Source organism: Sturnira hondurensis, unplaced genomic scaffold (genome assembly GCF_014824575.4).
Source record: "Sturnira hondurensis isolate 20B ecotype Veracruz unplaced genomic scaffold, ASM1482457v3 Scaffold0022136, whole genome shotgun sequence".
NCBI classification, from domain to species: domain Eukaryota; kingdom Metazoa; phylum Chordata; class Mammalia; order Chiroptera; family Phyllostomidae; genus Sturnira; species Sturnira hondurensis.
Window position 1 is genome coordinate 2,382,200 of NW_028094767.1, and position 25,176 is coordinate 2,407,375.

General features: G+C 37.6%; 1 protein-coding gene across 3 annotated transcripts in view; it reads left to right on the forward strand.

Annotated features, from left to right (window-relative positions):
- SLC17A5 (solute carrier family 17 member 5) overlaps positions 1 to 24,881 on the forward strand; it is a 63,409-nt gene extending 38,528 nt beyond the window's left edge. For all 3 annotated transcript variants that reach the window (XM_037034307.1, XM_037034308.1, XM_037034309.1), the window contains 5 exons: positions 652 to 810; positions 6,034 to 6,166; positions 7,153 to 7,300; positions 19,754 to 19,844; positions 23,406 to 24,881. In XM_037034307.1, coding sequence (XP_036890202.1) covers positions 652 to 810; positions 6,034 to 6,166; positions 7,153 to 7,300; positions 19,754 to 19,844; positions 23,406 to 23,540 — 666 coding nt within the window. In that variant the 3' untranslated portion in view covers positions 23,541 to 24,881. The remainder of the gene's footprint in view (positions 1 to 651; positions 811 to 6,033; positions 6,167 to 7,152; positions 7,301 to 19,753; positions 19,845 to 23,405) is intronic.
- Positions 24,882 to 25,176: the final 295 nt, after the last annotated feature.

A 25,176-nucleotide genomic window follows, 5' to 3' on the forward strand; every position in this document is an offset into this window, starting at 1 on the left:
GCTCTCCTGACAGTATCAAATCCGTTTTGCTGTTTTTCTTTTACATCTGACATACTCCAGGGCCAGTCTATTTATTAAATATTAATAGAATTTAATATTCTTTAGAATAAAAGTGAGTATAGATAGAAGTTCTAATATGTCTCTTCGCACCCTGGTGGATCATCTTGCACGCCCCTGGGGTACTTCTACCCTACTTTGAAGACTGTTACTCCAACGAGCTCCACAAAAATAGTTCTGTTGCACAGTTCTTATAAATCATTGTAATTTAATACAGACTATAAAACGAAATATGAGTTCTAATAGGACTTGCAGTCTCTTTCATTTGCCCTTATGCCAACCTCTGAATTTGATTGTGACACTGTTCTCTAATTTATAGTTGGAGGAATTAATACTGCAGGTGACTTCTGACAACATTCATAAGGAGTGTGTGTGGTTGACATGATTGCTCTAATTACATTTCTGTTTTTCTTCTAATCTGAAAATGGACTCTATTACTCTTTAATATTTTAAAATAATTAATTTAAAAATCTGGAATTTACTAATCAAAGTTGATAATGTGTTCTAAATGGAATTTTGGCTGATAAGGTACGGATCTAAATATAGCAAAACATGGTTGTGGCTTGCCCTAAATGTGCTTGTTTTTTTTTTCAGCTTTCTTCACAGAAGTCAGTTCCATGGATACCCATACTAAAATCCTTGCCACTTTGGGCTATTGTTGTTGCACACTTTTCTTATAACTGGAGTTTTTATACTTTGTTGACATTATTGCCTACTTACATGAAGGAGATCCTAAGGTTCAATGTTCAAGCGGTAAGAAAATATAATCATATGCTTTTTATATACAGATTTTAAACTACACACAGAATTTGTTTCCATCTATGTAAAATTCAGTTATTTTGTATCTTCCATTTTACTCTAATATACTAAATTTTAGAGACTTCTCTTTTTGCTTCACAGTTGTTGTTTCTTTTCTCAGAATGTGTTAACACTTGATTCAAGGCATCTTTTGGTTGGCATCCCTTTAACCACAAAGTCCTACTAATCCCTAGTAACATGCCAGGACCTATCAGATGACAATTTCAAGCGCCACCAATATTCATTTCTACAGGGGATGGTGGTGGGGCTTTGCAGGCAGCTGAAGAGGAGTTGGGAGGTGCAAAGTCCTTGTGCAGAGGTGCAAAGTCCTTGTGCCATTTAGGCACTGGAAGGGCTACAGTTAGAAAGTTACATAAGAAGGACCTTTGAACTCATCAAATTGAGGGAGTCCCTATTATCTCTATTTACATTGATGGATTTTGTCTTTAAAGAGACTGAAGAGAAGCCTAAGGAGAATGAGGCACAGTTTGTAAGGAAAACTGGTAGTTCTTCTGGAGGGCCAGCCCCTTGTAATACAGGTTTCCCCTGCTAGGTGAGTGGTCTAGGCACCCATCTGTATCAGTGTACCACCTGTGGTGTGGTGAGAGGCTGTCTGTGGGTTCAGTGAACTTTTTTTGAAGACTCTTTCAACATGTTTCATTGTGGGTGATTTATGAGCACACCTGCCTCACTGAGTGTTTAGCAGTTTTGACCAAAAACAGCATGAGCCCCACCCTCCCTATTCACCCAGTCTTACCCCGAGCAACTTTGTTTTGTTTCCCTGGATGAAAAAAGTCCTCAAAGGGAAACATTTTGCTAATATGGAAGAGGTGAAACAAAAAAACAGCAGAAGCACTAAAAGGCATCAAAATCAGAGTTTAAAAACTGTTTTGAGCAGTAGAAAAAACATCTTGAAAGTGTGTTGCATCAATGAAGAGTACTTTGAAGGTGACTAAAGTTTAAACATGCCCTAAGAATAAACACACAATTTTTATAAGTAAATTCTGGGATTTTGGTGGTCTCCTCTGGTAAATCAAAACCATAACCATATACCATTTCACACCTATTTAAATATTTTTAAAAAACAGAAAATAACAAGTGTTGTTGAGGATGTACAATCATACATTACTGGTGAGAATGTAAAATGATATGGCAATTGTATAAGAGTTTGTCAAGTCCCCAGAAAATTAAACATAAAGTTGTCATATGACCCAGCAACTCCATTCCTAGGTCTCTGCCCGAGAGAACTGAAAATAGATGTCCACACAGATGTGTGTACACAAATGTTCATAGCAGCATTACTCATAATGACAAAAAGTGGAAACAATGCAAATGTCCATCAGCTAGTGAATAGATAAACAAAAGGTGGGATATTCATGCAATGGAATATTACTCAGCCATGAAGTGAAAGATACCCCTTGTCAGGGCCCAGGGCAGACCACCCCAAGACATCTCACACTGGCATATTGATGATTTCAAACTAAAGTCACTTAAGAAGCAGCAGGGAGTGAGAGGAGCTCTCTAACCCTCCTGCTAATCTAAATTTAGAAAGAAAGAATAAAATTCTCATCACGTTGTTTTTCATTGGACCCTGCAGATAAGAGATTCCAGGAGGCTGAGAAGGTAAGAAAAAGTCGACCTGTTTGCCAGCTTGTTGTCAGATTTCTCAAGGATCTCTTAGCTGCTGCAGTCCCAGAAAAAGGCAGTTTTTCCCAGCAGAGAGGGTTCCTGCTGGCTCACCAAAATTATCAGGGAGAGGGGAGAATTTCCCTCACCTTCTGTATTTCTGCAGTTCTTTCGGCTGGACCAGCAATAAAATAATACAATTGATACTACATTAACAGGAGAAAAACCAATTTAATACATGCACATGAGGAGCCACAATATGATGCTCATTCATAAGACTCAAAGAATTGATGGAACAAGGCACCATCAATATTTTTCAGACAAAGATGATAAATTTGTGAGGAATTGACAGGTCAAAGAAAGTACTCATTAGAGAAGGCATTTAAGCAAGGTTTGGGCTTAGGTAGTAAATTGGTAAAGACTTTACAAGGTTTGTTTACACAAGCTTTTAACCTCTGGATGTTTTTAACCCTTGGGATATGGGTGTCTCTTGGAAGCAGAGAGGACACCCGTCACGTGGAGATTCGTTTCCTCAAACAGGAGTCAGAGTTCCTTCCACTCCTGCTGCTTCTCCTGTGATTTTAGTCGAAATCATCACCAATTCATTGTGGGGTATCTGGGGGTGGCCTGCCCTGGGCCCTGACACCCTAGGAGTCAAGAAGCAGCCTCCATGCTGAATGTGAAGAGAGCAAGGCTGACTGCACAATTTGGTTAACCTGGAGTTAGCCAGCTCTAAACATGGTTAAAGTGTATCTCCAGTCACCTCTCTCTCAAAACGTACTGAAAACATTGGCCTCAAGAACCAAACCTTGAACTTCATTTAGACAGCTGAGCCATGAAGATCTCTTCTGCCTACCTTTGAAAAACAAGATCAGTTATACCAAAATATATCCACGAATAGCATTGACAAAAGTAAACTAAAACAGGCTTTGGCAATAGCATGGGATGGATTTGTTGTGAGCAACCTTTTTTTCCCTATGTTACCTGTTAGTAGAACCTGACCACAATCTACTACAGTGATGAATTGCATGCGAATCTAAAGATTATTCCCCTGATGTTTCTATCTGAGATTTTCCTGGGAGAACTGTGGGAAGAAGAAATATCAATAGCTGGCCAGGAATTACTGCTGTGCACTTAGTTGTCTTTATCTATTTTATGGATTTTTAAAGTTCTATAATGAGAGACTTTAAAACAAGAATTTTTATCTTGCATTTTTATAAAAAAAAGCATTTTTCTCTCTCAAAATTAAAAGAAATATGAATAAAGTTTGACAATAATTATCTAGTTGTATAGAAGTTTTTTTAAAGATTTTACTTTTTTATTTTTAGAGAGAGGGGAACGGAGGGAGAAAGGGAGAGAAAGAAACATAAATGTGTGGTTGCCTCTTGTGCACCCACTACTGGGGACCTGGCCCACAACCCAGGCATGTGCCCTGACTGGGAATTGAAGTGGCAGCCCCTTGGTTCACAGGCCTGCGCTCAATCCACGGAGCTACACCAGCCAGGAGGAGCCTTTTTTATATTATCAAGGGAACATTGATTAATAGCATTATATAAGTTTCAGGTATACCAACACTGTAATTTGGTACCTGTATTCACTACAGAATGCTCACCACCAAAAGTCTAGTTTCCATCTGTCACCATGTATTTGACCCCCTAGAAGCCTCTTTTCAACTTGGATTTTTTCCTTAAAAAACAGTATATCACATTCATGAAATGGCTTTTGCTTAAGGTAAAGCTTGCTTTGAGAAGCTTTGTATTTAAAATTATAATTCATTCATTAAAAATTTTAAAGCTCTTGATCTTTTTCTATAAGCTTGCTTTTTCGTATGAGTTTGGTTTCATCAGTTATTCTCACTTTTCTTTTTTCCTTGTTTTTTCTAATTCCACTGTTCCTATTTCTTACAACTCAGGGAGAGTTGGGGTAATATATATCACCCTATTTTAGATACTATACTTTGGAATCAACTTTTTAAATAAGTGAATGTAAGGAATTGTATCCTTGCACAGAAAGCTTAATAACTGTAGAAGATGCCCATGGAATGAATAAATGTTGAAGATTTTAGTAGTTTTAGGTTGTTGGGGGTGTTTTAACATCAGAGCTGTAAAAAACAATTGGCACTTTAAGTAGAAAAATTCAGTAACTGATAAACTTTCACCCTTATCCCACCAGGGAACAAGACCAAGATCTGAAAATTAACTTATCTGTTTGTGACAGTCTTTTCACCTGTAGGATTCTGGCCCAAGTGATGATAGATGCGATCCCACTATGCAGAAGCCCAAATGGAATAAAATTTAAAAAGGAGATTACACGCCATAATGCCATAAATAAAAGTTTTTATTTATTTAGTTCTTCAGTTACAGAAGAACTGGAAGCATAAAACATCTGAATACAGAGAACCACAAACTATAATGAAAGAAATTAAATATTTTCTTAAGCACACAAATTTAAAATATTAAAATGTTATGGTCTGCACCATGAATGGTGCTTAAATAGAATTATTGCATGATTTAAATATTGCTTATAAAATATCTTTCTACCTTTTTTGAGTGTGTAAACACTAAGGAGAGTACCCATCTCTCTTAGACTATAAAAACATTTGTTTTTATCAGAATTAGGCCATTTAATTTTGGCACCTCAGGTTTGTGCTAAGGAAAAATGAATAGAAAAAATGTTCTCTTTTTTTTTTTTTTGAGTGTGTGTTCTTTATTTCACAGAATTTGTGATTTTTTAAAAAAGTTGTCAAATCATTTCCTACCAAAAAAAATAACATATTTATTTTTATAATCAATTCTGTTTTCTATCTCCTGGTGATTTCATTTTGTTCAGCTGGTAACTTAAAAGATAGAGCGTCTCTCAGTCACCTCACTGCCTTTGGTCCACTGCTCAAAGCATGTGCTAGTGTACCAGGCACTTGACCTAGATGGTGTTCACTTAAAAATAATTCATTAAGAGGCCTGGCTGGGTAGCTTAGTTAGCAGAGCATCATCCTGATGCGCCAAGGTTGTGGATTTGATTCCTGGTCAGGGCACATACAAGAAGCAACCAATAAATACATAAGTAAGTGGAACAACAAATCAATGTTCCTCTTTCTCTTCCCCTTCCATTCTCTACAGTCAATTTTTAAAAAAATAATTCATTAAGATATATATTTATTTGTTTTTGTATGTTTTTATAATAAAAAATATTTTTAAAATAAATAAGTGAAAATCGAAGACAGAAACTGTTCAGTAGGGAAAATCCATAGGCTAATAGGAAGACTTGGCTTCTCTCCCTGAAGCTACAGCCCAAGTCCCAAAATAACAGTCAAGAATGCCTTGAGCAGACTTGACTGTGGTGAGCTCTCCTTCCCTCTGAGACAAGATCTTATGGACTGCACTGAGCTGAATCCCAAAATCCTTCTGTAAACTAAACTTATTAACTATAACTATATAAAATTAACAGTATAGTGCTATGGATATCTTTTGTTTTCAAGTGGCATTGGAGGTGTGTGTTTGTATTTTGGTTCTTCCTGCCACCATAATCCATCCTGTATCTTCTTATTCCTCCCAGAATGGAATTTTATCAGCAGTGCCATATTTCGGCTGTTGGCTATGTATGATCCTCTCTGGTCAAGCTGCTGACCATTTAAGAGCAAAATGGAAGTTTTCAACTGTATGTGTTCGAAGAATTTTTACCCTTATAGGTAAGTGAAATGAATCAGGTTTTGTTTTGAGTTATTTACTGTGTTTACAGTGTAAGGCAAAGTCTAAGTGATAATATTCATCATTTATTTTGCTCACATATTAAAACAGAATGTTTAATGCATGTAGTGCATCAGTTGACAGAATAGTCCTATTTGGAATTACTCTGTAAACACTTCTGGATACCTACTCCTGAAACGTGCTGTCATGTTCCACTGCTCGCTTACTCTGACTCAGAAATTATTCCACATCTTCAAGTGAAATAAATTCCTTTAGAATAAAATTTTTTAAAGGCCTTTCTCCTTTTTGGCTTTCCGTGGACCTGATCTGTTCAGTACAGTAGCCACCAGCCATATGTTGCTATTTAGATTCAATTGAAATGTAAGAGTTAGTTTCTCAGTTGCAGTATGTACTGCAATACAACAACCCTGTCATCACAGAGTGTTTCTGGGTCGCACTGCTATAGATACAGAGGGAAAATGGCAGCCCACTCACTAAGTCCCTTCCTATGTTATATTTTATGTTTAACTGCCTGTAATAAGCTATTCGTATTGCTTTCAGTTGTTAAAACCTAGATAGAGTGTTTTTCAAACTTTATCCAACAGTTTGTAATTTAATTTATTTTATTTGAATTTTAAATCACACTCTATTGCCTCTCTCTGGGACCATATTTTTCAGTTATTCTCTTTTTGCTCTTTTCTCTAACATTGTAGATAAAACTTTAACTGAGTCTTGGTCACATGTAGATTTAATGGACTTCATAAGGAGAGTTTCCTTTTACTTTTATATTAGTTTCGTTAGTTGCATGACTATGTTTTCCGAAAGTTTTTTCATGAAACTATGCAATTTAAATTTGAAGTCTTCTAGGTAATACAGTGTTTCTACAGTAGGTGGCAGTGATACCAAATATCAGATTTGTGCTGTATTAAGGTAGAGCAAGCAAATGTTAATGCTGGGGCTTTTTCCTTCTATAACCTTTTAACTACAGGAATGATTGGACCTGCAGTATTTCTGGTTGCCGCTGGATTTATAGGTTGTGATTATTCTTTGGCTGTGGCATTCCTAACCATATCAACAACGCTAGGAGGCTTTTGCGCTGCTGGATTTAGCATCAACCACCTGGATATTGCTCCTTCGTGAGTACAAATCTAAAGATTGGCTATGATTAATGTTAAATTATTTTTAACTGTGGTAAAATATACATAACATGATATTCACCACTTTAAGGGTACAGTTCTGTGGCATTAGGTGCATACACATAGTTGTACAGCTACCACCACAATCCACCTCCTGAACTTTATCTTCCCAAACGGAAACTCCCTACCTATCAAACTAACTTCCCCTCCCCCCTCCCCCACCGTCCTTGGCAACCACCTTTCCACTTTCTTCTCTATGGCTTTGACTACTCTGGAAATGACTAAATTCTTAAACAAGATTTCAGTTACACAATAATTAAAGCATGAAAATGTTTTTTAAATTTAAATTTCTAACTATCATTGCCTGTGTACACAGTGCTTCCATAAAAACAATAATACATTATAACTGCTGCTAATGGTAGAGAAAGCACGATCAGTGCTGTGTGCACTCTTCACAGTGAGGAACCAAAGAAAGGAACCTGCAACACTTAGGCACTGGACCAAGAAACTATTTGGAATGAAAGAGAGCCCAAGTACAACCTCTAGGACTGTAAGCTCAGAGAGTGCAGGGAACACTCTGTCTTTTGCACCACAGCGGTCCTAGCACCTGGGCCTGCTCAGTCAATCCATTGCATGAATGGAAGAATGAAAATAAACTTTCATACTCAGTACCATGTTGAAATTCTTTCTGATAAACTATTTGTGTATTGATCTTACCATATTTTTCTTTAAAGCTTTCTTTACTATTCATGTGTAATAAAATCAATCTTTATAGGTTCTATTAAATTGAAATACAGAATTCTCAGCCAACGTGCAAAATCCTTCACATTATGGCCCCAACCTATCTTTATAATTTTATTTCTCCCTCACTTGCCTCATCTTCTAGGGATTAGCTGAACTAAATTACTCTTTGTTTTCTAAAAATAAAGCACACACATGTACTTTCCTACCTTTGGCCCTTTGCTCATGGTAGTCTATATACCTGGAATGCCCAGTCATTATTAAATTCAGATACTGTGTCCTTGGCTAGAATAACTGGCCTGTGACCTCAGGACATCACATTCAGAGGACTCTGGTTGATGTTAATTTTGATTACCCAAGTGGTGTCAAGTTTCTCTGATAACTAGTTATGTTTATTCTCCTTCAACTAAAATAGCATCTCTGGAGAGATGCTTTGAAATCATGCGGACATCCTGCTCCTCCTCAAACTCCCCTCACCACCCCTCACTTTAGATTGAGTGTCTTTTGACAATCCATGCCAAACCAAGTTTTACTATGGCCATTTCAAGAAAATATTTCAACCTTGTCCTCCACACTTATCAGTCGGGATTCTGTTGCTTATCAATTATTAGTTTGGACTTCGAGATTCCTAATTTACTTTATGAGTTATAATCCATTATTGTCTGTATTTATTTTTTATGCTCACATTTTCTCAGATTTAGCCAATGGGAACACTTTTTAGCCAGTTCCTGTGACCTGTAGCCATGCCCCATCTTTATTTTTTCTTTTCCCTCTTGAGTACTTTCTTATTAATGGAACAACCAGATGTTTTTAATTCATCTTACACCTTCCCTGCCTTGGAATCAGCCATTTCTCCAAGGAATCCTGGTTCCTTTTAGTGATGACCGATATTTAGAAACCAAGATCCCTGCAAAGATGATATGCTTTCATTACTAAGTGTATTGCCTCTGCTAAGAAAATCTTAATTACCACTTAGAAATCACATAAAGCATTGACTATTGTCAGAGATTTATTTACAAAAACAAAAGTCTGCAATTTTATCAAATTATTTCTTTTACATCTTTTGTATGCTGAATAATCTTCTAGGCTTTGTTTTAAACCTTTTTTTACCTTCTTTGGGATTTTGAAAAATGATCTCACAGCCTTGAGAGAATTATAATGTTAACAGTGTAGACTTGTAAATCTTTTTAGAGTGAATTGCAGTGACACTTTTCTGTACAAATTTAGCAAAAAGGACATCTTTAAATATATATTATTTTTAATAAATGTTATTCTTTACTAATTCTAGTAATTGAAATATGAAATTTGTTTAGATATCTCTTCATTTCTATAACCACAACATTTTTAAATTTTTTTAATATAACAATTTTTTTAAATATTTTATTTATTTATTTTTAGACAGAGGAGAAGGGAGGGAGAAAGAGAGGAGCAAGACACTGATGTATGTGGGAATTATCAATTAGTTGCCTCTCGCACAACCCCAACTGGGGACCTGGCCCCCAACCCAGGCAGGAGCCCTGACAGGGAATCAAACTGGCGACCTTTTGATTCGCAGGCCAGTGCTTCATCCAGAGCCACACCTGCCAGGGCATATAACCATATCTTTTAATTTAAGAAATCAATGGATTAAATAACTGAGTTTGTTTATCAACTACATGTATATGTATTTATTTATTTTAATATATTTTATTGATTATGCTATTATAGTTTTCCCAATTTTTCCCCCTTTGTCCATCTCTGCCTGGTACCCTCATTCACACCAGTAGTTCTCCCCACCCCCGCTTAGTTCATATCCATGGGTCGTGCATATTAAATTCATTGGCTTCTCCATTTCGTATTCTATTCTGAACATCTCTCTGTCTATTTTGTATCTACCAGTGATGCTTCTTCATCTTTGCTCCTTTTCTCTCATTCTCCCTCTTCCCCCTCCCAGCTGATAACTCTCCAAATAATCTCCATGTCTATGATTCTGTTCCTGTTCTGGTCATTTGCTTTGTTTTTTAGATTCAGTTGCTGATAGTTGTGAATTTGTTGCCATTTTAATGTTCATAGCTTGGTCTTCTTTTTCTTAAACAAGTTCCTTTAACATTTCATGTAATAAGGGCTGGGTGATGAACTTCTTTAGCTTTACCTTGTCTGCGAAGCACTTTATCTGCCTTCCCATTCTAAGTGATAGCTTTGCTGGATAGAGTAATGTAGGTTGTAGGTCCTTGCTTTTCATTGCTTTGCTTTTCCTTGCTTTTCATTACTTCTTGCCAGTCCCTTCTAGACTGAAAAGATTCTTTTGAGAGACCAGCTGACACTGTTATGGAAAGTCCTTTGTAGGTAACTCTCTTCTTTTGTCTTGCTGCTTTTAAGATTCTCTCTTTATTTTTAACCTTTGGCATTTTAATTATGATGTGTCTTGGTGTGGTCCTCTTTGAGTCCAACTTGTTTGGGACTCTCTGTGCCTCCTGGACTTGTATATCTGTTTTCTTCACCAAATTAGGGAAGTTTTCTTTCATTATTTTTTCAAATAAGTTTTCAATTTCTTACTCTTCTTCTTCTCCTTATGGCCATCCCTATGATTTGGATGTTGGCACATTTGGAAATGTCCCAGAGGCTCCTTATTCTATTCTCTCTCTCTCTCTTTTTAATTCTCTTTTCTTCTTGCTGTTCTGGTTAAATGCTTATTTCTTCCTTATGTCCCAAATCATTGATTTGAATTTCGACATCATCCCCTCCATTGTTGGTTTCCTATAAATTTTTCTTTATTTCGCTTAATGTAACCTTTATTTCTTCCTGGGTATTTTTTATGTTGTTGCCATACTTGATGAGTTCTTTGAGCATCCTGATAACCAGTGTTTTGAACTCTGCATCTGTTAGGTTGGTTATCTCCATTTCATTTAGTTCTTTTCAATTCTTTTCCTGGAGTTTAGTTCTGTTCTTTCATTGGGGCCATATTTCTTTGTCTCCTCAATTTGGCAGCCTCCTTGTATTTGTTTCTATGTATTTTATAGAGCTACTTTGACTCCCTGTCTTAGTAGCATTGTAGTGGCCTATTGTAGTAAAGTCTCCTATAAATTGTGTGGGGCAAAGTCTTAGGTAATCACCAGGGAGGGGCATCCCGCTTCACCACTTTGTGGCTCCGTGTCGGGGGAGAGCTCAGAGAGGGGACAGTGCTGCTGCCTGGCTTCTGGAGGTTTGCCTGGCACTCACCCTGTTTCTAGTCACTTCATTTACTCCCCATATGCAACTGGTGCTGCATACTCCCCATATCCCCTTCCAGCTGTTGCCCTGGTGCTGAATCCCAGAGCGGGTGGGTCAGCTTAAGTTCTAAGTCCATGCAGGCCTTTAAGTAGAGTATCCTGAAAATCTGCTAGTTTCATCTGCCACCCTAACCACCACTGGTTTTTACAGCCAGAAGTTATGGGAATTTACCTCCCTGGTGCTGGAACCCTGGGCTGTGTGGTCTCACCTGGGTCTCAGATCCTTTGCTCCCACGTATCCCTCCAGATTTTTATCTACCATACGTGAATGTGGGACAGCCCATTCCACTGCCTCTCCATGCCCCACTGGCTCTTTGCACCTCTGTGCCCATCTCCACATCTCTGCCCCTCCTACCTGTCTGGTTGAATGTGACTACTTTAAATCTTTGGTTGTCAGACTTCCATACTCTTTTCTGACGGTTCTGGGTGTTATTTGCTTTGAGGTCTGGTTGCAGTTTTTTCTGTAGTTGTGCGAGGAGGTGAAGTGTGTTTACCTACACTTCTATCTTGACCGGCCCCCTCTATGTATTAAAAGAGCTGCAAAAAGTAACTGTATAATAGTGAATTCTATAAGATACTATGTAAGTTTATATTAAGAATAAAATTGAGATTGAAATTTAAAAATGCGATACTTGCTGAGATTAGGAATAGGAGGGAAATAATACACCTAAACAACATTTCACTCATTAGGATATTTTGTCCTCTCAACTTCTTTATACCCATATCAAAAAATTTTCTATAGAAATATTTTAACATTCAGCCCTATTCTCTACATTATGTTAAGTATTCACTTTTCATATATCTGTTTACTTTTGAATAATTCTTTCATAGAATTAATTATAGTAATAATAACACCAGACTACATATTAGTTTATCTCCCTAATTTATACCTTGATAATTTAATCACAGTCCTAGGATGAAAGAACCTCCCAAGATTCAGAATTTCAATGACAATTAAACTACTTAAATGTAGAGAATTGTGTGATTATGAATCTTGTAGTTGCTCATCTGATAGTGGTATCTACTTGCCTTAAACAGTAATATTTTTGTTAGTATTTAGAAATTTGTATGAATAATAATTGATTATATACTGACTACAAAATAGCCACCCATTTCACAACTTTGTGAGTCAATTATTTTCAGTCATAGTTTTCCATATAATTAAGATTGATTTAAACTTTTAAAACCAGAAATAGATGTGATTAATTATTAAATCCATTAGTTACAATCTTTGCAATATTTAAATTTTGAATTTCAAATTTATTCTTGCACAGTTATATATGATTTTTATTTTTAAGCTAGAAGTTTAGATTTATCTGGTTAAACAAAATATTTTTAATATGAAGATATATATATAGTGGCTGAATTACATTTTTAAATGCATAAGGGTCTAATCATAAGAATATTAATAAAAATATTGTGCTGTATGTAGAAAGTCTATTGTAATAAAAAAACTTTTTGAAATATCTCTTATTCAATCTAGCAATGTAATCATTTTTTTCACATCCCAAGATTGATCGTTCATGAAAGTTTTATCTTATAGTGCCTGTCACAAAGAGTATGCTCAGTTAATATTTGTTGATTAGTGACTCTCTGGTGTTAATCACAGGACTAAATGTTTAATTTTGGAACTATTTACAATACACCAGAGATTTTTGTCAAAAAGAAAAGAATTTTGTAAACCATACAAGCTAGAAAATATTTATTTAGTATACATATTGGTGGGTTAAAAACTGAAAGAGTTTAACATAAAGGTGAAAGAAAAGAAAAAGAAAAGCAAATTAACTTTAAAAATCTTTTATAAGTTTAGAGATAATTTGAAAGTTCTGAAACAAACATAAATGAAACAATAAAGAATGTCTTGAAGTTGAAGGACTAAAGGCAGAAGAAGCCATTTCTGTGGAATAGAGGACAGGAAGGAGCCAGCTTGCCTTCATTCTGCACAGTGACTTGAGGCATGTATTTGAGATTCACAAATAGAACCTAACCCTGACTACCCTCCCCCCCAAAAAGGGGATTCAAGGAAATAGCAAGTAATTAAAAGACTTAACAATCTTTCTTTATGCTACTAACTCAGGCACAGAGGAGTCATTGACTTCTAAAGTCACAGATAGTAAATGGTGGGCCTGAGGCTTGAATCAGGCCTTCTACCTTCATGGTCCAGGGATCTTTCTACTACATTAAGTTGCCTCTCAATTACTTTTTGAAAGATTAAAAATTGGCCATTGTCGAGGAACTAGAAGTTATTTTGAGAATCCAGAGAACAGAACTCATTGCAGAGCACACACCCTGGTTGCCTCAGTTAATGTGAGTTTACTAGAAAACTAAGTGAACAAATAGGAGAGGAAAAGTGATAAGGAGCATATTGTAAAATTGCCTCAGCAACCACCTAGCCAGAAAGAAGGTAGTAAGCCATTCACCCCATTTTATGGGGTGACAATGTAGTTCAGGATTCATCAGGTGACTGAAGTCTATCAGAAGTTCTGGGATCTGCCAAGGGGCCAACAGAGCTCTCTTAAACTGACAGTGAAAGAAAATTGGATTATCAAATAGAAATTGGAGCTTTTGTTTAAGAAGATCAAAGTGGATGCTGGAAAAGAAAAAAAGCAAATGCGTGTGGTGCCTACCTTCTAAGATTGTTGTGAGGATTAAGTAGAACACACAAACACTACACGTAATACTTAGCTCATAATGTAATAAATATATTTGCAAATAATTCAATAAACAATTATTATTTTCTGACAAATTTTGAGTCAGGTGCTATGACCAAGGTCAAATTAATCCAAGTAAAATATTACATAGATGATTGGTGAGCTCTTAGAAAAGAAAATATTGATCAGTAGGGAGCCACCATTGGATTACTGAGCCAAAATAGCAAGTAGTCTAATATCTCAATGTCATTTTCAGCTTCATACTTAGAGGAAACATAGTATATTAAAAGGTGTCCCAATGTGTCCTTTTGGACAGGATGGAAAAAATGAACTGGATGTACAAGTCGATAGATTTCCAATTATGAAATTTCAGTGTCATAGCAAGCTGATTAATGGATCCAGTCATTCAACACTGTACTCAGTGTTGGAGACACATCTGATATGAAGGAGTAACGGTCGCTGCTTGCATCTGTGTGAGCATATGCTGGCTTGGAGGGAGGTCAGGTCAGATCCTAAATAAAGCACACACCGAACAACTTGCAGGTGGGATCCTGAAAGTGGGCTTCGAGCATCAGCCAAGTGGTTGAACTCTACATCCTCAAGAACCTGGTCCAGCCCAAACATTTCGTGGGTCTTATAAGTCAGTGAAGACATTTTTCTAAATATGGTATGAAGCTAAACAACTTAGTGACAAATGATGCCAGCGAAGTTGTAGAAATTAGGAAAATGGTTAAGTGCCTGTATGCCTCTGGTAATGAAGAATGCTGTACGTGCTTTAAGCTTATCAAGGCACCAGATTTATGGCTGTGATTAACATATGTATGATCTATGTGTAAACAACATATATAACTTTTAAAATTATACAGCTGTACAATTGTAAAATTAATCTCATTTAAGTCAAAATTATTTCCTTTATATTTTGATTCAACCCTTAAGATAAGCTTTCAGTTTTTAGTTTCCTACTAGAATATCTTTGTTCAGAGCATACTAGTTGTTTCTAGTCCCCTGTCTTGGTTAACTGGGGGCTTACATGTCTGTGACCATGTTGCATAGGTGCTTGTTGTCTTGGTGACCACTGATGCCCATGCAGTCAATAACAGTGCTGGTTGGAACAACACTGGAAGACCACAGACCTTTAAGCATTCAGCACTGAGGCTTGTGGTAAAAAATTAAGCATGAGAAAATTGATTTTTCCTACAGACTGAATTCAGCAATGGCTATGTTTTTAACAAGGCAGTATTATAACATTAAAATATTAAATACTGATTTAGAATCAGACAAACTGGGTAACATGTTACAGTCTTTGTCTGTAGAATGAAAATAATCCCTCCCCATGGGGTTGAGTTTACTATTAAAATGGGATTATATCTATATGTGTGTGTGTGTATATATATATATATATATGTAAAACACTTAGAACCATGCCTGACATAAAGTTTTTCAATAAATCATCAGTGTTCCTATTAACATATAAATGTGCAGAAGGCATTTGTAAGCCTTTTGTTCTGTAGACTGAAATAGGGATTTTCTGTAGATAATTTTGTTGCCCCGGTTTAAGGGAATTGGATAGGTTTTTAACTGTTAATCCCACAGGATTCTAGTAGACCAATAGAGAATCCACACTGAGTCCGTGCCATGTGTTTTTTTCCCAAGCAGCCATCCATCTTTCATGGCTCTTCCTGGCCTAGTGTAATATAAATACTTGAACGAGCTTCTTGGTGCTAACATTTAGAATTTCACAACATTCATCGGCACTTAATATCTGTTGCTAAAAAGGCCTGGCAACATTGCACTCATTTCCTCCTACTGCCAAGGTGTTAATGGTTTAAAAAAAAAAAAAAGACAGGTTCTGCCAAGCTTGGTTAATTTAAGATACGCTCCCTGAAGGGTGTAAGCCAAAAAGATCTGTGCCACGTGGTTTTGTCATGGTATCCTCTATACAGGAGCTTTGAACATAAAAATTCATGATGTTCGTAGATAACTGAATTATATTCAGCAGGTATTTTTACTCAGTCACTGTATTAGTCAACTTGGGCTGCCGTATCAAATAGACTGGGTAGTTTAAAAAGACAAAATTTATTTTCTCACAGTTCTGGAGGCTGCACATCTGCAGTCACAGGGCCAGCACGATCAGATCAGTTTCTGGTGAGGACTCTCCCTGACTTGCAGACAGTCACCTTCTCTGTGTGTCTCCGCATGGCCTTTCCTCGGCACTTCCTCACAGAGTTCAAGAGAGTGATCTCTCCCTCTCTTCCTCTTTTTATAAGGCCACCAAACCTAGTGTGTTAGGACCCCACCCTTATCTCATTTAACTTTAACTACCTCCTAAAGCCCTGTCTCCAAATACAGTCTCATTAAGGATTAGGTCTTGAACATAGGAATTTTGGGAGGAGCAGTTCAGTCCATAGAAGGCTTTTTCATATCTAAGAGGGAGAGGAATTTCAGATCTGTAGTCTGCAGCCAAGGAATTGAGGGTTCCAAACCCTAATAGAAATCTCATTATCCCACGATAAGATTATACAGACTGATAAACATCAAGCTTCATTAATTTTGGCTGTAATTTTATTTTATAATAACCCTGTTTATCTCATAAAAATTTAAAGCTCTAATTGGACTTGTCCTATGTATAGGTGATTTTTATGAAAAATAATAAATGCCATTTACTTGGTTAACTAATTTTTAACTACACTATCACCTTTAATTTTTCTTGCTAACAATATCAAACCTAAATCTAATGAACCCTCTAGGATCTAGAGCCTAGATCCCACCAGTTTACAGGAAACACAGGAGACATAACATTAAGTTAAATGATACCTTGGGGAAGCAATCTACAAAGTCCAGAATATGGGACTATCTACAGGAAAATCCCAGTTCTGCAGTTAAGATAGCAGGCAATAAAAAAGGGATGAACTATTGATCCACACAACAATTTGGGATGATGCCCAGCAACCAACCCTAGTATGTAATTCAAAAGGTTGCATACTATATGGTTCCATTTACATGAAATTTCTAACCAGGAACTGGCACTGTTTGGAGCCAATACCCAAGAGGGGTGTGAGTCTCCATGGGACAAAGCCCCAGCAGTCAGTGAAGCCACAGCCCCCAGATCCGTGCACGGGGCCTGGAATGACTAGGGTCACGGGCACTTTCCCCAGAAAGCATGTACTGACTGAGCACATATGTTGTCCTGGCCACTGGAAATAATAAAGGGGAATAAAACATGAGTTTGCGGCGAGACTATGGAGGCAGAATTAGCAAACATGAATTACAGAACAGTTGCATCTCTTAAAACACGTAGTACTAGCTGTAAGATTAATAAAGATTCTAAGAAGACAGAGTTCAAGGTGAACTGAACTAGACAGAGAAAGCTTCACGGAACAGGTGCCAAGGAAGTGGTTTGGATGGACAGAGTGTGGGTTTCAGGTAGTGAATATAGTAGGAAGAAAGATAAGTGCAAGGAATGAGCCTGACAGATGCAAACAGCTGGAATGAGAGCTCTCAGGATCTGAAGTTGTATACTGTGCAGTACTAGGAAGCAAAGCTGGGTAGATGAACCAGGGTCAGGCCATTGTAAACTAGGCAGAAGATCACAGTAAGCATTAAACCATTCTTGTAGGTTTTTGAGTAGGAAAGGGGTTACCCTACAAAATTATGATTATTTAAGTTAAAATGTGTACAGTCTGAGAGACCATATGTGAAATGTCCTTTAAAATGGTTACACCAGTAGGTTCTGTTTCTTGATCAGGTTCTAATGACATGATTGTGTTCACTATGTGTAAATCCATCAAGCTGTATACCTATGGTTTTTACGTATTTCCATATGTATGTTGCACTTAAAATGGTTTTTTTTTTCATATATTTGGTGGGATGTCAGTGGGCTCAGTTGAGACTACCAGGTATGTTATGTGTATACTTCTATGAACCCATCAATGATAAGGGAAATAATCTCACTAACTTGCCAAAGGTCATACAGATGGTTTATGGAAGAACTAGGTAGGAATCTTTAGGTCTTCTGATTACCACTCCAATATGACTTCTTTATAGAAAATGATAAGCATTTTATTTTTAGGATGGTACCTAAGATCTTGGTTATGGAAGTCTTATTTAGTCTATATACCTTCCTTATGTACTGGAGAAATCAACAGATTATTAGCATTTCCCAAATACAGGCAGGAATCCTTTCTTTAAAGATTTGCATGTAAACATAGATAAGAATATCCCACTCCTCTAAGATTTACCCTTAAAATAAATCAGAACTTTTTCTGTGCTTATTAAAAATGCATTCTTCCCTGGCTGGTGTGGCTCAGTAGATTGAGTGCCAGCCTGCAAACCAAAGGGTCGCTGGTTCAATTCCCAGTCAGGGCACATACCTGGGTTGTGGGCCAGGTTCCCAGTAGGGGGTGTGCAAGAGGCAACCACACATTGATGTTCCTCTCCCTCTCTGTCTCCCTCTTTTCCCCTCTCTCTAAAAATAAGTAAATAAAAATTTTTTTGAAAAATGCATTCTTATACACACACGCCCACACACACACTGTAGACCAAACTTACCTACTTCTGGGACATTGTTCAAGGAGTTAACTACAAGCAGATATGTAATAAGTGGAGCAAGTAAGTAAAATTGATGTTTGATATGATCCCACTTCTATAATATATTTGAAATATATATATTAAAAAGTAATTAGGATATTTACCAAAATGTTAATGCTGATTATCTATCTATGGAAGCATTATAGATCATTTTATTTTCTTTTTTTTTTAAAGATTTTATTTATTTATCTTTAGAGGGGAAGGGAAGGAGAGAGGGAGAGAAATATCAATGTATGGTTGCTTCTTGTGCGTCCCCTGCTGGGAACTGGCCTGCAACCCTGGCATGTGCCCTGACTGGGAATCGAACCGCGTTTGTGTGGTTCACAGGCCCGCGCTCAATCCACTGAGCTACACCAGCCAGGGCATATTTTCTTAATATTTTCTTAAGTTTTCAACAATGAAATAAATTTTATAATCAGGAAATAAACCTTTTTTTTAAATCTTCACCTGAGGACATGCTTATAGATTTTAGAGAGGAGGCGAGGGAGGGAGAAAGGGAGAAGGAGAGAAACATTGATGTGAGAGAAAAACATCGACTGGTTGCCTTTCCCACGTGCCCCAACCAGGAACCAAACCCACAACCGAGGCATGTGCTTTGACTAGAACCACACCTGCAACCCTTTGGTTTACAGGATAATGCTCCAGCCAACTGAGCCACACTGGCCAGAGCTGAACTTTTTCAACTTAAAAAGATTTTAAGACATATCAAGCTTTCTATCTAGATATGTTCATGTATGGAAATCATATCTCAGCACTTTTCTACATCACTATAAAAGGGATTATTTCAATGGCCATGTTTATAGCATTTAGAATGCTAATTAACTATTGAAATGCAAGGTTTTCACCAGCTAAACATTTTAGTAATGTCATGTTTCAATAAGGCATTTCATTTAAAAATAAAATTTTGTAAGAATACAACCTAGGGCCCTGACCAGCATGGCATGGTTGGGTGTCGTCCTGCAAAGCAAAAGATCGCTGGTTCAATTCCTGGCCAGGACACATGCCTGGGTTGAGGGTTCAGTCCCTAGTTGGGCATGTCCAAGAGGTGATGATCAATATTTCTCTCTCACATCAATGTTTCTCTCCCTCCCTTCCCCTATCTCTAAAAATAAATTAAAAATTTTTTAAAAGAAAAGAATACAGCCTGGAAGTGGTATAGCTAGCTGTTGAAAAAAGCTACCTAAATATGTAGCACAATGTAAACATCTATGGAAATGTTTCTGCAGGTTTGCCGGTGTCCTCTTGGGGATCACAAATACATTTGCCACTATTCCAGGAATGGTCGGGCCTGTCATTGCTAAAAGTCTGACCCCTGAGGTAAGTAGGTAATTAACTTATAAACTGAAAAGATCTGAACAGTGCCCTGGAAGCTAAATATCTATGTCAAAGTTAAGTATATTTTAATTAAGGATAAAATTCTTAATGTTTATTCTTATACAATTCCTTATAGCAACAAACAGTAAATATATTAATGGGTAGGAATGTATATTTTAAAAGAACACACTTTGGATTTTAGACAGAACAATAGAAGTAAGTTAAACAAAGATCTCGTAGCCTAAGCTACATAAGTACTTATAAGTTGTGATATTATACCAGATAAGTGACTGTGTCTTTTACTTTAATGATTAAAAATTGGTAATGTATAACTATTCAAGAATTGGATGCATGAAGGTGAGGTGTCAGAATATCGTGTGAGAGTGAATAAGGAGCAGTTGAAATAATGGAGAATGTTTAGAGGAGCAGAGACTTGGGAAGACAGGTAAGGGTCTTCGCGTATTTGAAGGACCACTGGATGAGAGATGATGACTTGTTTTCAGTGGTTTCACAAAGACAGGTGGAGAGAAGGTATGAGGGGATAATAGGAAGTTTTTTGTTTAAAGCTGTTACTATATGGGATGGCCTGCCTTATGAATTAACGAGCCCTGAAACAGTCAACCATGTATTCAAAAGGCATTTCTTGGGTGCTTATTTATATACCAGATACTGAGGAGTCAAAAGCAAAAAATGACAAACAAGTTTCTGTACATGAGAAAATCATCATTGAGAGATTATATGAAATCAAATAAAGTACAGCATGACATGACAAGTACTGCAGAAAAAATGTGTGCAGTGAATACCCAGTTTGGGTGGATGAAGCCCTAGAGGACTGAGCCAGGGGTGTGGGGAGGGCTGTACTCAGTCTGTGCCCAGGGCCGAGCCCCAGGGAGCAGGGTGGGCCAAGGCATCTCTCTGACCTGTGGCTGGCAGCCTGGGCCAGGTCAGTAAGCAGAGATGCTGCAGGACCAAAGGTTGCCTACTTTGTGTAAGAAATCAGAATGAATGACCTCAAAGGCCCTTTCCAACTCCAGTTTTCTACTACTTAAAAAAATCTAAAGGACTGGTGAAATATATTCTTCAAGAAGCTGACTTATGGTGTGGCCCAGGGGACTGAGTGCTGGCCTGCAAACCGAAGGGTCGCTGGTTCGACTCCCAGTCAGGGCATGTGCCTGGGTTGCAGGTCAGACCCCCAGTGTGGGGCACTCGAGAGGCAACCACACATTGATGTCTCTCTCCCTCTTGTTCTCCTTCCCTTCCCCTCTGTCTAAAAATAAAAATAAATAAAATCCTTTTTTTAAAAGCTGACTTAAACCTCTAAAAAAGACTTAATTTTCTCTCTGTTTTGTCTCTGTGATCTAATAAACGCCAATTCTTAGAACTTTAGGATATGCTTACAAACTTTCTTGATACCAAATATACTGATTTGGTATGAAGGTACATGATTTCAGACATGTATGTGTTCACCACAGATGATGTTCCTATTTCTTCTCTGTTCCCACCATTTCTAATTCCTTACTGAAATGAATCAGTGCCCCTTGCTACTGTTTTCTCACATAATAGCAAGGTATGCTGGGAAAGAGGTTTGTCCCAAAGTTCTGTGTCTCTGTGTGGACACAGAAATGTCCGACCCGATCTTCATGGAACATCGTGACAACAAAAGAAAGTCAGCACACGGCCAGGTATTCGTGTCACTTAGTGGTGCTCCCAGCACTATGCCAGGGAGCTACGGATCCTAAATTAAAGTCTTGAACGTTTATAAAGTGGAGTTTGGATATATTACTAAAACATTTATTTTGTGTTATTAAAAGGATAGTGTTTTTATTTTTTAAACTTTTATTTATTGATTTTAGGGAGAGAGAGGGAATGTGAGAGGGAAGGGGAGAAGGTAGGAGGGAGGGGAGAAGAAGAGGCAGGGAGAGAGACACACATCTTGTTGTCCCACTTACGCATTCATTCTGATATATGCCCTGCCCAGGGGATCAAACCCACAACCTTGGTGTATCGGGATGATGCTCTGACCAACTGAGCTACCCAGCCAGGGCCAGGACGTTATTTTTAAAAAGGAAAAACACATTTTTTTTACAATTAAAATGAATTACAGTTAAAATTACTGCACTGCCTCAAAAACTCTGGTTAATGAGTCAGGGTATAAATAATTAAAAGTCAAGGTGTATCTGAGGTTCTATTTTGTTACAAACAAAACAGCACTCCCTAAAAACTGGTGGAATTTTTGATAGAAAGCCAACTAGGAGCTATGTGAGATTTCTGGTCCAATGGACTAACTTTAAGTTACTAGTTGCCGCCAGATAACACTCGGGCACTATTTTACTCTGTCAAACTCACAAAGGTGGAAGCTTTGTCGTAGGAACCCTACAGAGCTGTGTTAAGCATCTCTTTCTGGTATGTGATATAATTATTGACTGACCTCGCCTCTAGGATGGTGACACATTGTTAGCATATCTAAATAGTCACTAAAATTTAAGGTGGATATCTAAGATTTTTTTCTCCAAAATACATTCACCTCAGGTAAGTGTAACTTAACCACACAGTGCTCCTTTCTTCATGTTTTTCCTTTTTTCCTAAGTAAATAACCTCGTACTAGCTTCCTCCTGCCTTTTCTTTTCTTTCTCATTGCCAGTTCTGCTGGGATTGGCAGAATCCAATCCTAAATTAAAGGATTTAGGTTTGTTTTTGTCTGTTTGTTTGTCTGTTTAATGCTGCAAATGTAGCACTTTGATAATACTGAAATTGAAAAAATCCAAAAATGATTGTTAAAGTTAGTCACATGACCCAGAAGTTTAGATAACCGTCTGATACTTTTATACCAGTGGATTATACACTGAACAACTACATTTTGTTGATCTCTTGGTGACAAATCCAGTGCATGTCTTACGTTGTGTGCCATGCAGGAGCCATTGGAATCTTTCAGGCCAGGCTCCAACTTGAAGTGGGTCTCAGTTCATCCTTACTTCATCTGCGCCTGACCTTCCCCCCCAAGAACTTGGGGGATAATACGGAGGCATAATACTTGCCTAGTAACACACGACTCGAGGATATGCCACATGTTTTAGTCTTAGTAAACTTTTTAATGAAGTGTAACATGTATTTTTAAAATACACAAATCCTAAGTATGCTGCTGAACAACTTTTTGCAAAGTTGGTACATCCACCTAAACCAGCACCCAAACAGAACATGTAACTCTCTTGCAAAGCCCTCAGGTACCCCCTCCCACCAAGAGCTCCCACATCCTGACTTTTAACATCATAGATCAGTTTTCTCTGACTTTGAGCTTTATATAAGTGTTCTGTATGTACTCTTTGTGTCTGGCTTCTTTTGCTTAACATTGTGTTTGTGAGATGTGTCTATGTTGTTGTAGTGCATTCATTCTAGTTGCGGTGTAGTATTTCACTGAATAAATACATCACAGTCTCACTGTAATGGACATTGGGGTTGTTTCTTTTATGAGTAATGTTACTATTATAACAGTCTTGTGACCACCTTGTTTTATAAAGTGGGCTACAAACAAGAAATATTCATGCGCATTTTTTTCTTTTTCTACAGAACACTATTAGAGAATGGCAAATTGTTTTCTGGATCGCTGCTGTTATTAATGTATTCGGTGCCATTTTTTTCACACTTTTTGCCAAAGGTGAAGTACAGAACTGGGCCCTCGATGACATTGGACACAGAAGCTGAAGGAACCAGTAAATAACCCTGTCTCCATCCATGTATTTTTGTTTCTCATGCAACCGAAAAGTGCCTTTGATATTTTAATGTTGCAAGCATTCTATGCGCAAGAAAAAAATGTATATGTATTAAATTTTTAAGAATTGTAATCATGACATGTCACTAGTGGCCAGATTACTAAAATCATTTATTTTTAATTACTAATAGCATGTATGCTAGAACTTCTATTCTAGGCCACATGCCCAGCTGCTAATCAGGCACTGTGAAGTAGGGGAGTTCTAGTTATTTTTAAGGGCTGTACTTAGGAATGAGCTGAAGTGCACTCCTCTGTACCTTTGCTTAATTAAACTAGGTAATAAATCTCAGGTCTTGGTGCACACCTGTTCTATCTACTTTCCTCATAAAAGTCACTTGTCATCAGCAATCCCCGACCCTTACGTCTCAAGCCTCAGCGCCCCTACGGAGCTGCCAGCCTTTCTGCACAGTGGCCTGGCAGCCGGGCTGAGGGAAGCACGCCCAGTCAGCTGCCAGGCATTCCCTTCCTGGCTTCAGGGGCAGTGCCCTGCATTCATCAGAGGCAGCAGCCAAGACCGGGGTCAGTGCCAGGTCTTTGGATGGTGTTCTTCCCCTGAGGGCTGTTAATGTGTAGACAAAGCCCTGAGCAGACAGGGGCATTGAGATTCATAGCCGTGAGTCTGATGAATCCTCAAACTGTCCCGTCCCCAGAATATTGATTGGCATATAACCTACAAAAATGAAGTGTGACGCCGAATTAACCACAAACAACATTATCCTTGATTAAAACTATCTTCAAGTCAATCAGAGTATAAATTCCAAGTCCTATGTTCTATGAGCTACACCAGAATTTTTTTTTAAAATTTTTTTAGTTCCCTCTGTTTGTCCAAACTCAAGATTCTGGCTGCAGTTTAAAGTTTAAGTGACTTTTAAAGGCCACATCTCCTGAGACCAATTGTAATGTAAAGGTAAGAATCATCTCTCTGCTGATTCCTGAAATCATATTTTTCCACTTTTTCCTGGACCATCTTCCAATAGCTTTTGAACGTGCTTTGAGAGCTTTTATGTGTTTTAGAACTTGGTTTATGTTGTTTTTGTTTAACACTAACTGTCCTTCCTGACCTCTGATTTCTTCCAGCCTCACTGATTTAGATGGTCTCTTTCTTTGATCCCCTGGACACCATATTATGTATTTGTTTTGAGGGAGTTTTTTTCTTCTTTATTTTAAACTCAAAGACTCAGGCTCAATTATGAGGAAGAGAGAATTGGTTTTTTTCTTTTTTACTAGATTTATTGGGGTACCATTGGTTAATAAAATTACATAGTTTTCAAATGTACAGGTCTATAATATATTGTCTGTATATTGTATCATCGGGAAATAGGGGTGTGCTCACCACTCCAAGGCAAGTCTCTTTCCATCATCATTTGTACCTTTACTCTCTTCTACCTCCTTCTACTCCCTTCCCTCTGGCAATCACCATCCTGTGGTCTGGGTTTATGATCATTTTTTTTCCTTGTTTGTATTTGGGGGGTTTTTTGTTCGGTTAGGTTTTTGTTTTGTGTTTTTTAATCCCTTCACCTTTTTCACCCAGCCCCAGAGAAGTTCTTTATTCATTCACTCAACAAATAG